General features: G+C 40.0%; 1 protein-coding gene across 5 annotated transcripts in view; it reads right to left on the reverse strand.

Annotated features, from left to right (window-relative positions):
* The window catches only part of SHTN1 (shootin 1), a 109,852-nt gene that overhangs the window by 85,658 nt on the left and 9,583 nt on the right, over window positions 1-14,611 (reverse strand). For 3 of the 5 annotated variants that reach the window (XM_061403598.1, XM_061403601.1, XM_061403600.1), the window contains exon 2: window positions 5,996-6,048. In XM_061403598.1, the coding sequence (XP_061259582.1) occupies window positions 5,996-6,048 (53 nt within the window). Of the gene's footprint in view, window positions 1-1,504; window positions 1,528-5,995; window positions 6,049-14,611 lie in introns of those variants that run through there. The other 2 variants (XM_061403602.1, XM_061403599.1) reach the window with 2 other exon arrangements.

Consider the following 14,611-nt stretch of genomic DNA (forward strand, 5'->3'; position numbering starts at 1 on the left):
ATACTAAGATGTCTGCTCACTGGGGCTCAGCAGAAGTATAGATAACTGATTCAGACACTAAGATATCTTTATATTTTGCTGTGTATGTTTTATGCAAGAAAACCTCTGGTGTTCTGAACTGTGTCTAACTTCCACTAACACAAACATTAATTTTTATCTCCATGATGCACAGATTTAACCAAGGGTTGTGAGCCTGTAGAAACACCAATTTGGAGCCCAAGAAGTGCACATGTGCACTGCCTACACAGAACAGAGCAGACGATCTGGACAAAGACTACTACCTTACAGTTGACTGAATTAGACGTCTAAGCAGGTATCTACTGTCACCACTGAAAGCCTTTATTTCCTTCCTCCAAGTACTGAACAAATTATTCATACAGGCACTGTGTTAAGCAGGAAAAAAATACAGTGAGAAACATATCAGGCAAAGTGCTCTCATAAAACTTATGCTCAACCAAGAAAGATCAACAATCAAACAAGCAATTTATAACAACACTTGCTATAATTAGAGAAACACTGCACTAGAGGAACACCCAGCAGAGGCTACAACATTGAGTCTGAAGAGGTCTCAACTCTACACCATTTTTTACTTATTTTTCTTGAACTTCATCCCTTTTTTGTCCAGTTACAATATTTACAAGTTTAAACAGGCAGAGCATTCGAATTGTGCACATCTACCTGTGTTAGTATCTTTGGTGATGCAGTTCAAAAACCATCAAATCATTTTTAATAAAAATCAACAATTCTATTGTTCTACCTCTGTAAGTCTGGCTAGAACTCAGCTGAGCTTATCTTTAAAGAACACAGTAAATTAAATCATTCCCACTAGGACGGAATTCTTTTCACTCTCTTTCTCTTGTGCTGGTGTTCTTTCTTCAATTCAAAGTTCTTTCCCTCCAATTTTCACAGGCAATAAAGTAGTAGCTGCCCCCTAAAGCTGTCTTACAGCATTCTCCAAATTCTAGGTATTGTGTGTTAGATGGAAACACATGTCATCAGAACAGAGATCCTTGCTCTTTGTTTCTGGATAGATTGCTGTTAATAAGAGACTCATTTTCACTTTCAAACTGCTAAGTAATTACTTTTTCTCTGGCACAACCACTTGCCACTCTGTTCTAAAGAAACTGCATGTATGTGAATGTATTATGCATGAACAGTTAGCATAATGGGTGCATATCTTGCTCTTTAGAGTGGCTTCTTTATTGATTTCTTAAAAATAAAATACTTTGGGACCTTCACCTCTGAAATTTACACAAGATGAAGAAATTTTTACAATAGACAACTGAGCCAAGATGCAAACAGTATCATCTATCTTGCTTCTTGAAACCTAAGTCTTGGAAAGTGTCTGTCTCATTCTCTTTTCATTCATTGTTCCTGGCAAGCTGACAGAACCGCCTGATGCAGGGTTACAGTAGCTCACCCAAACGACTTCTAATCAGCCACTTAAACATTTATTCATTTCAAAACTCGATCTCAGAACATAGTATTAAACATAAATACTTACTGTTCAAAGGCAGACATTCTTCTATTCTACAGATTTCTTTCTTTTTATGCACACTCCACACACACCCCCACCACCCTGAGAAATGTGAAAGCTATTCCATTAAAAGCTCAAAGAAGCTTTGCCCCCACCCCCCGCCACCTCCGTATATAGGAAAAAACCACAAAGGACTATGACAAAGATTCTGAATGAGTCATAAAGGATGCCCTTCAATTGTAGAAGCATGACTAACACATTTAAATATGATAACTGCTTCACGAGCAGAGTGAAACTTCATTTGGTTGACTTCAAAATATATATATCTATTTTTCTTTTACCCCCAAAATAATTTGAAAGGGTTATTGAAATCAATGTGATAGGCCTTCCCAGTTTCTAACATATTGTTAATAATGCTACTTAGGCAAAAAATAGTGCAAAGTAACCTTTCCATCATCTCCACCTTTAATGATGTCTTTAAAAAAAAAAAAACACTAATCCAACCCATACAACTTACCTGTGCCCTATATAAGATTTTGATAATGAATTTTGGTTGATAAGATGTGATAAGTACATAAGAAATAGGTGTTTCATTACAAAGAAGCAACAATCTTGCTTGTGAGAGGGAGAAGACTTTGAAAAAAACAATTTAAGTGATATTTAAGCCAAGCATTAAAAGATAATACGGGTTTGTTGCTTGGAATTGGGTAGGAATCTTGTCTCTGTTCTTTTTCCCATCCTACCCCAAATTCTAAGCGTTCATGGATATGAACGCTTTGCGTCATGAACGTTCATGGATGTGCGTTCATGTTCTAAGCACAATTCATCACAGTCATTTGTCAACTTGCCTGTACCCCTCATTAGAGTGGTTTTATACTTAAGAGTGGGATATTCGCACATTTTTCTTTACATCCCCGTGCTCAAAAGGCATTCAGCAAAAAACTTTCCTTTCAATACAAGGTTTCCTCATCAACTCAGATCCTGATTCCATCCTCAAAAAAGTTGATAAAAACCACAAAATGATTGTGTTACACTGTTCTTAAGAAGGGAGAACTGCAAAGGGAAAGACCGTTAAGACACTGACCCACCCTCCCAAATCTCCTACTCTGACCCTTGCACTTCACTGTGTCAGAATCTACACACACGCACGCACAGGCGGGTACACATGTGCAGACACACACAGAAACACACACATGTGAGAATTTTTCTAATGTAAGATTGATTTGACATTTAACTTGCAGTTTTCAAATACAAACCAATATATGGTGAAGAAGAACGATCCAGAAAAGTATTGAATCTGATCATTTCTGGTGGAAAATTTCTGAGCTTACAATAAAAAATAAAGAATAAAACCAAGACTTTTGTGGGAAAAGTCAATTAGCTCCCCTAAGTTTACCTGCTTCAAAATGAGTATTTGGAGTCAGGATACCTATGTCTGAATCTAGACTCTGTTAAGCCCTGAAAAGGAGGTTGTGAAAGTGCTACTCGCTCAGTAATGTCTGACTCTTTGTGACCCCATGGACTGTAGCCCTCTGTCCATGGGATTCTCCTGGGCAAGAATACTGAAGTAGGTTGCCATTCCCTTCTCCAGGGAATCTTCCCGACCCAAGGACCGAATCTATGTCTCCTGCATTGCAGGTAGATTCTTTACCTTCCACACCACCAGGGAAGCCATGCTGAGCCCTGAGGTCCTGATTTCTGTGAAACAAAGCTGGCACAGGGTTGTTGGGCACATCAGATAAGGAAGATAAGGGGATGTACATGACCTGCAGTAGCTTCTTAAAAAAACACTCTCTTCAGCAACTGCCTGTTCTGAGGAAATTCACATCCCACCACCTGTCTCAACAGAGGAGATTCCAAACAGGATATAAAAAGATGTACCCAAAGGAATCACACCCCGTGTCTCTTCCCACCGATAAGGTTCGTGACCAGACAACACAGATGGTTAAACTTAATGTGGACACAAGGAAGGAAAAAACTTGCTGTTTACTTTTCTATTCCCTTCCATGTCTGCAAAATTTGCCCACACTGAATTAACTATGGCAAAAGGAGTCTTACTTTAGACTCCTATCCTTGACAAATTTAACTGAACTTGTTTGGGGTCACGAAGTAATAGCTATGAATATCTGCTGATGTGGACTGCACAAAGCTCACACAGCCAGGCAGAAGAAAGTGCTTTGCCAGAGAAAATGGTGCTCTCCATTTACCACCTCCAGAACTAAAGCTGCTTTTACTCATTCTGTGCTGTATAAAAAGGCTTTTATTACAGGCTTCCCTCCTTTGTCATACAGCCCCCTTTGGGGGACAAATCTGCAGTAATAAGCCTGCTAGTCTTTTAACACAAGATAAACAAGAGTGTGGTAAACTTAAAGCCATCCTATTTTGTTTTACCCGACCACAAAGCATTCCATATCGCTTTCATGTCTTTTCTTCCCATTTCTGTTAATAGTTATTTTTAAAGAATGAGTATAGGAGCAGGTCAATAGAGATGTTACAAAACTTTCTGGACATACTCTGTGTAGAGAAACATGTTAACAGGTAAAAGGCCAAGTTAATTTTTAATCCTTCTTTTGCCAAATGCATTTACCTGCTGTTCACTTGTATTACAGATGGTTCACTTAAAAACTCACTGCAGAAAGTGGCTCGCAGTTAAACAACCTTCATCATCACTAATAACAGATGTTTATAGAATGTCTACTATTTTTAGGGCAATGCTAGGTGTACAAATAAGCAAGGATTAAAGAAGGATAAGAAAAAATACAAAAAAAATTTGTTCCTCTTATGTTATTCATGTTCTCCTAGATCCTTCTTTCTCTGTCATATGGAGACATGTTTACTTTCCCTAGTACTATTTTCTATGTAAATCAAAGAGTTCTTCTGAATTAACTCTTCCTACTTGATTTGCTCTTTCACTCTTGAACCAGAAACATCTATGGAGGAGACTCAATTGCTAAGTCTTGGCTCTTTCTCCCCGAGCTGGAATATGGTTGGGTATCTTAAGGAACGAGGCTCAAGCTATCTGGCTTAAGCATCACCTATCGGCTTTGCTTGAAATTATGGGGCATCAGGGACCCAGGATCTAAGCACACACTCCCCACCTGTTGGCAGACTTGGGACATTTGTGGTTTTGTTGTCTAATAATTGAGAACCAGAAAACCTGTCAAACTTTCTTCTGTGACCTTCTTACCATATTAGATGCATGTACCAGCTGTCTTCTATCACAAATATTCTCATTACCCACCCACCATTTCCTGTACTGCCTAGTAAAAGGAAGGGAAGATACTTAAAATTTTATAGAACACCAAAGGTTTATTTACAAATGAGCAAAGGGGCAAGAAATCTGAGTGAAAAATAACGATCTAAAAATCCATCATAATGGGCTTTGAACTAGAGTACTTACCATTAATACTACCACACCAACATCTATATAGGTGGCAAATTAATATGAGTTAAAAAGTTAAATGTTAAGAGCTTAATATTAAAAGTCGATTCTTAAGAGCTCAATAAATACTCCGCAAATATGCCACAATTTATTATTTTACCCCTCCAAAATATTTAGCTGTCTGCCAATTTTCATTACATCTCTTACTCTGAAATTTTCAAGACAAGGTTGAATAATTTGCAGCAATGATGAGCACCTTCTTTAATAACCACAAAGAACCTGTTTTATTAATTTTCCACCATGGATGTTATGCTTTGAAATATTTGGTCTATCAAACAAATTTCTAAAAATGGAAATTTTAAATTTCTAAAATAAACTTCATTTATATCTAAATAACAATAATGGACAGCTCTCTGTCTCTCTCCTCCTTTTCATTCTCTACTTAGTCCCTGTACTTCTTAAAACTTAGCTTTCCCTTCTATTTGTCCCTTCCCTAAACTAATAAAGAAAAGAAGACATATGTTAAAAAAACACTCATGAATCTTAAATGGGTATGTTCAGAGACATAAACGTAAGTAGAATTCAATTATTTAACAATTAAAAAATAAAACTGCCAGAGCCTAGGAAAATATTCACCGGCTCCACCATCTTCACATTGGGTGTTTTTCAATTTCCAAAATATTATTCACATATTTAGAGGAAGCAAACGTACAAAGGGTTTATGGAGACATTTGAGCTAAATGCCAATGGACTGATTCCAAAGAGTGCCCTCCAGATCTAAGATGCTTAAACCCCAAAGGTAAATGTCTCAGGCCTTCAATGCCATCACTAGAATCACAATCTGACTGTTGGAAAAAGTACACTTCTTGGGGGCCTGAGTTCCTTGGCCTGGTGCCTTGCTGCACATTTAGCCGCGTAGTTAATCTCCCAGAGCAGCGCCCACTGTGGCATGCCTGCTATTCTTTACCATCTGGAGCCTGGAGTTGATATTAGCCTGAACCACACATGCAGGAGAAAAGAAATTAAAAAAAAACAACTCTCATTCGCATTTAACTGAAATTGGTGGCAGAACAATGCACCATGCTGTCTAGGCTTTTTACACATGTAAGAGAGGAAAGAAAGAGTAAAATACAAACCTTCTCCTTTGTCTTCTGGTTCTCTGCTCTAAGGTCTTCATATTCACCTATTGCTAAAAGAAAAACAGGAAAGAAATGTCACAATGCTATCAAAAGTTTACTGTGGGAAAACCTGTGAACCCAACTACTGTCTATTAACAGATTGGGGGTGGGGTGGAGAAGAGGCTACAGAAGATGGGCTCCTGCTTTAAAGAAAAAGGAAGATAAAGAGACCAGAGCGGATGTGAGTCCCCTGAGCCAAATTTCAGTTCTCCTAGGTCATTAGGAAGACTTATGAGCCATAAATGCCGATGACAAGCCACTTCTCATCTCTGATGTTCAGCAATTCTGAAAGGAGACAGGTGGGTGTTCCCCGAAGTTCCTTCCAGCATGATCAGGCTGCGGTACTGTAATCAGAGGTGTATTTTTGAAAACTGGCCTCCAGAAAATGAACTCAGTGTCACATATCTGCTCTACCCACAGACGAAAGTTTATGCTATGAGCATTCAGCTAAGAACAACTATTTTCAGGCACTGCAAGATCATCAACCACTAAGCTATGACCAGATCCTAGCCAGATTCATTTCTCTAAGTTGCAAGAATATGGGAGTTGTTTGCAAATATATCCAACTATGTGAGGAAAGTAGCAGTTTTCTACTTAAAATCCTCTACTGCCAGAAAAATGATCATAACCCCCGCATTCAACTTTTAGCCAAAGCACCATTTTTAGATATCCTCACAGTTGAGAATGTGATGTTCAGAGTTTATGGTGGGAAGAAAGAGGATGATCTAGGATTAATGATGGAGCAGAATGTCTAAGGTGGGCCCAGGAGAATTGCTGTCTACTCCCAGACCAGCACCATTTTGACCGGTATGAGAGAGCCAGGCAATAACCAAGCTTGGATTTTTATAATTTGACATTTAAAAAATTTAATTGGTATTTATCTTCAAAAGCTCAGTTTTGGTCTTCCTGGTGGCTGAGTGGTAAAGAATCTGTCTGCCAATGCAGGGGACACAGGTTCAATCCCTGGTCCTGGAGGATCCCACGTGCCATGGAGCAACAAAGCCCGTGAGCCACAACTACTGAGCCTGCGCTCTACAAGCCTGGGATCCGCAACTACTGAAGCCCATGTGTCCAGAGCCTGTGCTCTGCAAAGAGAAGCCACTGCAATGAGAAGCCAATGCATGGGAACTAGAGAACAGCCCCAGCTCCCTGCAGCTAGAAGAAAAGCCCACACAGCAATGAAGATCCAGCACAGCCAAAAATAAATAAAAGTAATTAATTAATTAAAAAGTTCAGCTTTTCTTTAAAAAAAAAAAAAGACAAAGCTCTCTATATCTATGAAGAACCTGAAGGCAGAAATAAAAAAATCTGAAACCTGTAGTTTTAAGGACATTCCAAATAATCTGGTCATTAATGCTAGAGTGTATGATTCTAACCACTGGAGCAGACACCCGAAAAACAATTCATATAGTAAAGTACATGCTGTTTCTTTCAACAGCAATCTGAAGGGTAGTTTCTATGATGGCAGGACTGAAATCTTAAAATCCAATTCAAATAAACAAATATTTATGGGATTATATCATCAATGCCCAGAAGTATTAGCAACACTTCATCTAAATATGAACTAACAGACAATTTTTATCACAGCCACACCCAAAAAGAATCTTTGAAAATTAGCCCATAGATAGCTTAATGCATACATGTAAAGATATACCCCTTTTAAAAACAGTTTCAACAGAAAAGATTTGATTAATCACAGACTGAAGCTCACCAGCTCCTTATCAGCCACCATCATACAAACCAAACCAATGAGTATGAACTAAATTGTCCTCGGGTCTGAAAATTCAATAAAATGTCCTGTCCCTCCTTTTTTAACAAAAAGAAACAAGAACTAAGAGATTCTAAGACTAAGAACTAAGATTCTAAGAACTAAGAGATTCTATCCACTTACATCACTGGGTAGTCTATGGTCATGGTCTCAAATCTTATTACTACTTCTAATATTGTTTCAAAAAAGAAATAAATATTTTAGTGAGAGACTTTGCTTCAGTTTACTTAACATTCAAAAGTATTCTTAGATAAAGTTGAAAAATCAAAACTGGTTTACCGCTCTATTCTTGATGACCTACATTACAGATATACAAAAAAAGCAATAAAGGATTATAAAACCATGATCTCACATTGACCTTAAGAAATTTTTTTTCCTATTTAAAACATTAGATAATGGCTTTGAAGGCCTTTTCAAAAAAACTGATAACTGTTCTTCCATTCCACTGCCAATAGAGTCCAGACTCCCAATTACTGGGTCTTTATGAAAAGCATTAATTATGAACCCTTCACCTATCATATCTTAATGGAAACCACAGAAAATATGTTTTCCAAGACTGAATACAATTAAAAAAAAGAAACCAGGTACCTGCCCAGTGGTAGAAAAAGTATGGGAAGAATTCAACCATTTAGTAGTGGGAAGGGGCACCTGGGGAATAGGACATAGAAACATTTACTCATATACTTCTATTTCTTTGAAATTAAAAAACCAAGCTCACTGCCTTACCAACAGTCACATATACATACATCATAGTGAATACATATGTAACCCCATTTTTAGCAAAACTTGCAAACACTAAACTTGTAGTGACCTATGTTATTCAGCTACTTCTTTTTTGGCAATGCCAAAGTGTCACAGAGTAAGCCTTATCATTTCATACCTGGCTCACAGTTTCAAAAACTTTTACCATGAATTGCACAACTCAAGTGATTTGATGAGAGAAATCTTCCAAATGCTGAATTAATCAACAAAAAAGAAGAAATTATTTGACCAACTCTTTCACGGGAAAGATACCTGCAGCTTGGGAAGACGTCATCCCTTAAAGTATATTTCACTGTAAAGTCACATCACAGCAATTTAAAAGTGCAGCCCAAGCATTTCACTTATCCACGGGCATTGGGCAAATTGGTTATTCTGAGTCTCAGATTCCTCATCTGGAATACAGGAATAACACTTGTACATCTCTCATAGTACTGTTATTAAGAGTAGGTTGACTAATATGTAAGATACAAGGACGCTTAGGCATAGTAAATGTTCAACTGTTGCGACTTCCCTGGAGGTCTAGTAGCTAAGACTCCATGCTCCCAAGGCAGGAGGTCCAGGTTTGATCCCTGCTCAGGGAACTAGATTCCACGTGCCACAACTGAGCATTCACATGCCTTAACTAAAGGACCCCATTTGTCACAAGTAAGATCAAAGATCCTGAGTTTTTGTTAAAATGATTACTATTACATCAAGGTATGTCAATCCTTACACAAGGTATGAGATCAGGCTGCTCCCTAACACCCTTCAGTCTCAGGCTAACTTCTGTCATACGTGGCCTGAAAGATGGCAAAAATCTCTGAAATGCTAAGTACTATTACCCTCCACCAAATAAAAGGAGAAGAGAGCGGGGCTAAAGATCAATTGTAGTTTGTGTAGTAAAAAGCAGAAGGTGCCAAAGAAGTGTAGGCATGTCTGAAGCTGTACTTTTCAATCCTGGCTGCACGTTAGAATCACCTGAGGCACTTTTAAATCCCACAGCTGCCTAATTCCCTCTCCACTCCCCCCTAACCCAAGATTCTGATTTAACTAGGTGGGCCTTGGACAGCCATATTTTTTTATGAGAAGTAAGCACCCCAGGTGATTTTAATGTGCAGCCAAAGAAGAGACTCACTACATAGGAGAACGGAATGGAAGAAAAAGGAAGATGTGGAGAAAACAAGGAGAATATCAGGCAAAGCACGTGTTTCAAGAATCATGCTGGTTTTCTATTTTCTAACCCCCTAAAGCCAAGAAAGGGAATTTTCTTTCCAAGCTGCAGACCATGCCATAGCCATCCCAGGAAGCAGCTGAGGAGACTTAGTTGTTTGAGAAACACGACAACTAAAGTCATAATTACAGGCCAATAACACCTCTGGCTAGGATGAACAACAATCAGTTTGCCTGGACCTTTTCCAGTTCTAGCATTTTAGAGTCCAGTGCGCCTCTCAGTCCCAGGAAGCTTAACCACCCCATCCTGGCCTTAGCTCCAGATCAGTATTTCCAACCACTACAAAAGACCTGCACTGTCAAATCTGGTAGCCACTGGCCACATGTGGCTACTTACATTTAAGTTAACTAAAATAAAATTTTAAATTCAGCTCTCCAGCTGCTCAATAGGTACACGTGGCTAGTGGCTACCACTGTGGACAGTGAACACAGAACACTTCCATCCCAGCTGGAAGTTCTACTGGACAGTATTTCTGGACATCTCTGCCCAGATACCTTACAAGCACCTCAAACACAACATGTTAGAAAGGGAACTTATCAATTAAATTTTGCCCAACCACCCTACTTCCTGTATGCATGACCATCATCTACCTAGTTCTAAAGCTAGTATCGCAGCATCAAGGGAATCATCGCCTTGATTCCCCACCTCCCCCTCACCACCAAAGGATCTTCACACTACTCAGATCTCAAAATGTCTCTCCAATCTGCCCTTCCTCTGTAGTCAGTGCTTCTTTCGAACTGTGCTGCTGGAGAAGACTCTTGAAGAGTCCCTTCGACAGCAAGGAGATCAAACAAGTCAATCCTAAAGGAAATCAGCCCTGAATATTCATTGGAAGAACTGATGCTGAAGCTGCTCCAATATTTTGGCCACCTGATGTGAAGAGCCTATGCACTGGAAAGGACCCTGCTGCTGGGAAAGACTGAAGGCAGGAGAAGGGGATGGCAGAGGATGAGATGGTTGGATGGCATCACCAACTCAACGGACATGAGCTTGAGCAAACTTTAGGAGATGGGAAAGGGCAGGGAAGCCTGGTGTGCTGCAGACCATGGGGTCACAATGAGTCAGACACAACTTAGTGACTGACAACAACTCCTCCTCTAGCCTCTAGTTTCCCTGTATACGAAGTTCATTCTTTACAAAATAGATAGCATTATAACAGAGCAATCTGGTTATTTCCTTCTCTTGTTTAAAAGCCACCAAAGATGTTAGCATCACATCTGGGAACCCCACTCCCCTCTCCTCTCTCCATTCAGCGAGAGACCTGAATCTCATTCAGAGACCACAACTCACTCCCATCACCCCCAAAGCTCCAACACTTCCCTAAACCCTCTAAGACCTTTCAGACGCTGGTGTCTTTACAAATATTTCCCCCTCTGTCTATAAGGTCTTCCCTTCCCCATCTTCCGCACATCCTCCTTTTCAATGCAGTTCAACTGTCATTTCTTCTAAGAAACTCTCCCCATATACCATGGGCAAAAATCAGCATTTATAGTGACTTCCCAGGTGGCTCAGATGGTAAAGAATCTGCTTGCAATGCAAGAGACCCAGGTTTGATCCCTGGATTGGAAAGATCCCCTGGAGAAGGGCATACCAATCCACTCCAGTATTCTTGCCTGGAGAATCCCATGGACAGAGGAGCCTGGCAGGCTATAGTTCACAGGGTCGCACAGAGTCAGACACAGCTGAGTGACTAACACTGTAATTTTCACCAGTGTGTACTGTTCACATATCTCTACTGGAGCATCTACATGCAACATTAATAAGTTGTCTGAAAATAAATCTGTTTTCTTGCCTTTTCTCCCACTCAATTGCTGTAAACCTTACACTCAGCTGAATACTAAGCCAGAGTCCATGCCTATAATGAATGAATGGCTGGCTCATATAAATCTATGATGTAGAGCAATTAAGCCAAATATTAACATCCACTTTTTAAATGTGAAGATACAAATGCGTAGATAAGTCAAATCCCACGGTAAGAAATGGTGGAAGCAGAACCAGTGTGCTGATTCACAAAGCCATCCGTGTAAAAACACTTCTGAGCATCACTGTGTGTGATGGGCACTGTGCTGGTGTGCTTACTTGCTCAGTCGTGTCCGACTCTTTGTGACCCCATGGACTGTGCCCGCCAGGCTCCTCTGTCCATGGGATTCTCCAGGCAAGAATACTGGAGTGGATTGCCATTTCCTTCTCCAGGGGATCTTTCCAACCCAGGGATCGAAGCCAGGTCTCCCCCATTGAAGGTGGATTCTTTACCATCTGAGCCACCAGGGAAGCCCAAGCACTAGACAAGAAATAATCCTCTGGGGTGAAGACTGTGTCTTTATCCATCCATTGTGCCCTCTTCTAGCACAATGCCTGACATATAGAAGGCACTTGATAAGTGAGTGAGTGAAAGTCACTCAGTTGTGTCCGACTCTTTGCGACCCTATGGACTATACAGTCCATGGAATTCTCCAGGCCAGAATACTGGAGTGGGTAGCCTTTCCCTTCTCCAGGTGATCTTCCCAACCCAGGGATCAAACCTAGGTCTCCCAAATTGCAGGCAGATTCTTTACCAGCTGAGCCACAAGGGAAGCCCAAGAATAGTGGAGTGGGTAGCCTATCCCTTCTCCAGTGGCTTCCCAACCCAGGAATCGAACCAGGGTCTCCTGCACTGCAGGCGGATTCTTCACCACCTGAGCTATCAGGCACTTGATAAATGTGTGCTAAATTCAGGAAGAAGGCAGAACGGACCTAGGTCTTTACATGAACAACTTATGCAAGAGCACATACTTTCCTCCCCAAACTAAAAGGGCCTCTTACCTCATATGTTACAACAAGGTGCTTTAGAAAAATGAAGCTTTAAAAAGCCATCAAATATAACCAAAACAAACAAACAAAAAAAACACTGCCTCATGAGATCATCTAATACATATTCTCATCTGTTGAGTCTGCATCTCTGAAACCCACGGAGCCTTGAAACATCTCTTACTAATGGGGTATAAGGACATGAGTCATAAGAGATAATGTTCAATTAGGACATTATTCCCTTCTCCACACATCCCAATAGGTCCTGCTCTTAAAGGCAGAATAGAAAGAGAAGTCATTTATACCTCAGTTGTTAATGAAAGCATTAGAAGAGCCAGGGAAAACACTGCTGGAAAGCCTAGTCAAACACAAAGGTGAGACATTTCGTATCTGAAAAGAAGTTACGGCAAACCTGAAATTCAATCTTTACCTGATAGAACACACAGTACAGCACTGACGATTTAATGATGCTTAAGACGTCATCTCAACAAACTATATTAAGGACTTCAAGTTAACCAAAAGGAAGGAAGGAAACTAGGTAACTTTAAAACACATTTATTAGCCTGGTTTCTGGTCTGGCATTTAAGGAGCTTGTAAGCTGACACTGTGGTTCTCACAACAACAACAAAAGCTGAACAAACAAAATCAACAACTCTTCTTAGATCCATGAGAGAACGGAAGACACTGGGCAAACTGCTACTCTAAAAACCAGAGATACACTCAGGTAGATACAGAGGATCACAACCTAGTGGAGAAGAAGCCAAGGTACAAAATCCCCTCCTGTGCCAAGCCAGGGGAAGAAAAATTAAACTCTTAACTGACACACTGCTAGAGGTTCAGTTGCAACAAGTTTTGAAAGTTAAAAACTCCAGGTGAGGGGCAGGGTTAGGAAGCCCTGACGCTTTTATGAGCCCTACCTCCAGGAATGCTACCAGGACCTCACAGTCAATACTGAGGAAAATTCCCTACTGGTCTTGGCAGGGGACAAGAAAAGTACCCATGATGAAATACGCCCACAGCCTCTGTTCTTCTTAACAAGGCCTTCCCTCAAGGGAAATTCTTTTATCAGAGCCTAACAGATTGAAGAGACTGTAATAACCACCTCCAACCCTTTGTAGTCTTGTCTTACTACCAGGGAAAACTAAAACTAGAAGCACTTATGAAAGTCACAGCCTAGGGCGTAGCTCACTGAAACACGGAGACCTATTCTAGGACTCCCCCCTTCCCCTACCTCACCACCGCGTGATTGTTTACAGCCGCTTTATTCATAACTGCCAGAACTCGGAAGCAAACATCATGCTCATCAACAAGTGAATGGAGAGACTGACAATGGTACACCCATACAATGGGGTATTATTCAGGGATAAAGAGAAACAAATGAGCTCTCAAGCACAAAAGACACATAGGAAGCCTACGTGCATATTGCTAAGTGGAAGAAGCCAATCGGAAAATGCAACATTCTGTACAATTTCAAATATATAACAAACGGAAAAAGCAAAACTGACGGAGTGATGGGTGGCTGCCAGGAGTTCCAGGGTAAAGTAAGAGAAATGAACAGGTAGGACAGAGGAAGTTTTTGGAGCAGTGAAATTATTCTGTTTGATAAATGTTATGATGGGTACCTGTCATACCTTTGTCTAAACCCGCAGAATGTGCAACATAAAAAATAAACCCTAATGCAAACTAGGACTTTAGTTAATAATAATGTATCAATACTGGCTCATCAATTCTAAGAACTGTAGTACAGTTTTGTAGTACAATAATCTGTACTACACTAATATAAAATGATAATGATAGAAAAAAGTGGGGGAAGATGAGGGATTATGCGGGAATTCTCCGTACTTTCTGTTCCATCTTTCTACAATCTAAAACTGCTCCCCAAAGTCTTATTTAAAAAAAAAACAACAAATACATATACATATATGTGTGTATGTATGTATGTGTATCAGTCTCAGAATCATACCCTGAATTACATCATATAGGATCTGAGATAGAATCAAGTAACTAAAAGGATCCTAATATATTACTGTCCACTATATCATACAAA

Source organism: Bos javanicus, chromosome 26 (genome assembly GCF_032452875.1).
Source record: "Bos javanicus breed banteng chromosome 26, ARS-OSU_banteng_1.0, whole genome shotgun sequence".
NCBI classification, from domain to species: domain Eukaryota; kingdom Metazoa; phylum Chordata; class Mammalia; order Artiodactyla; family Bovidae; genus Bos; species Bos javanicus.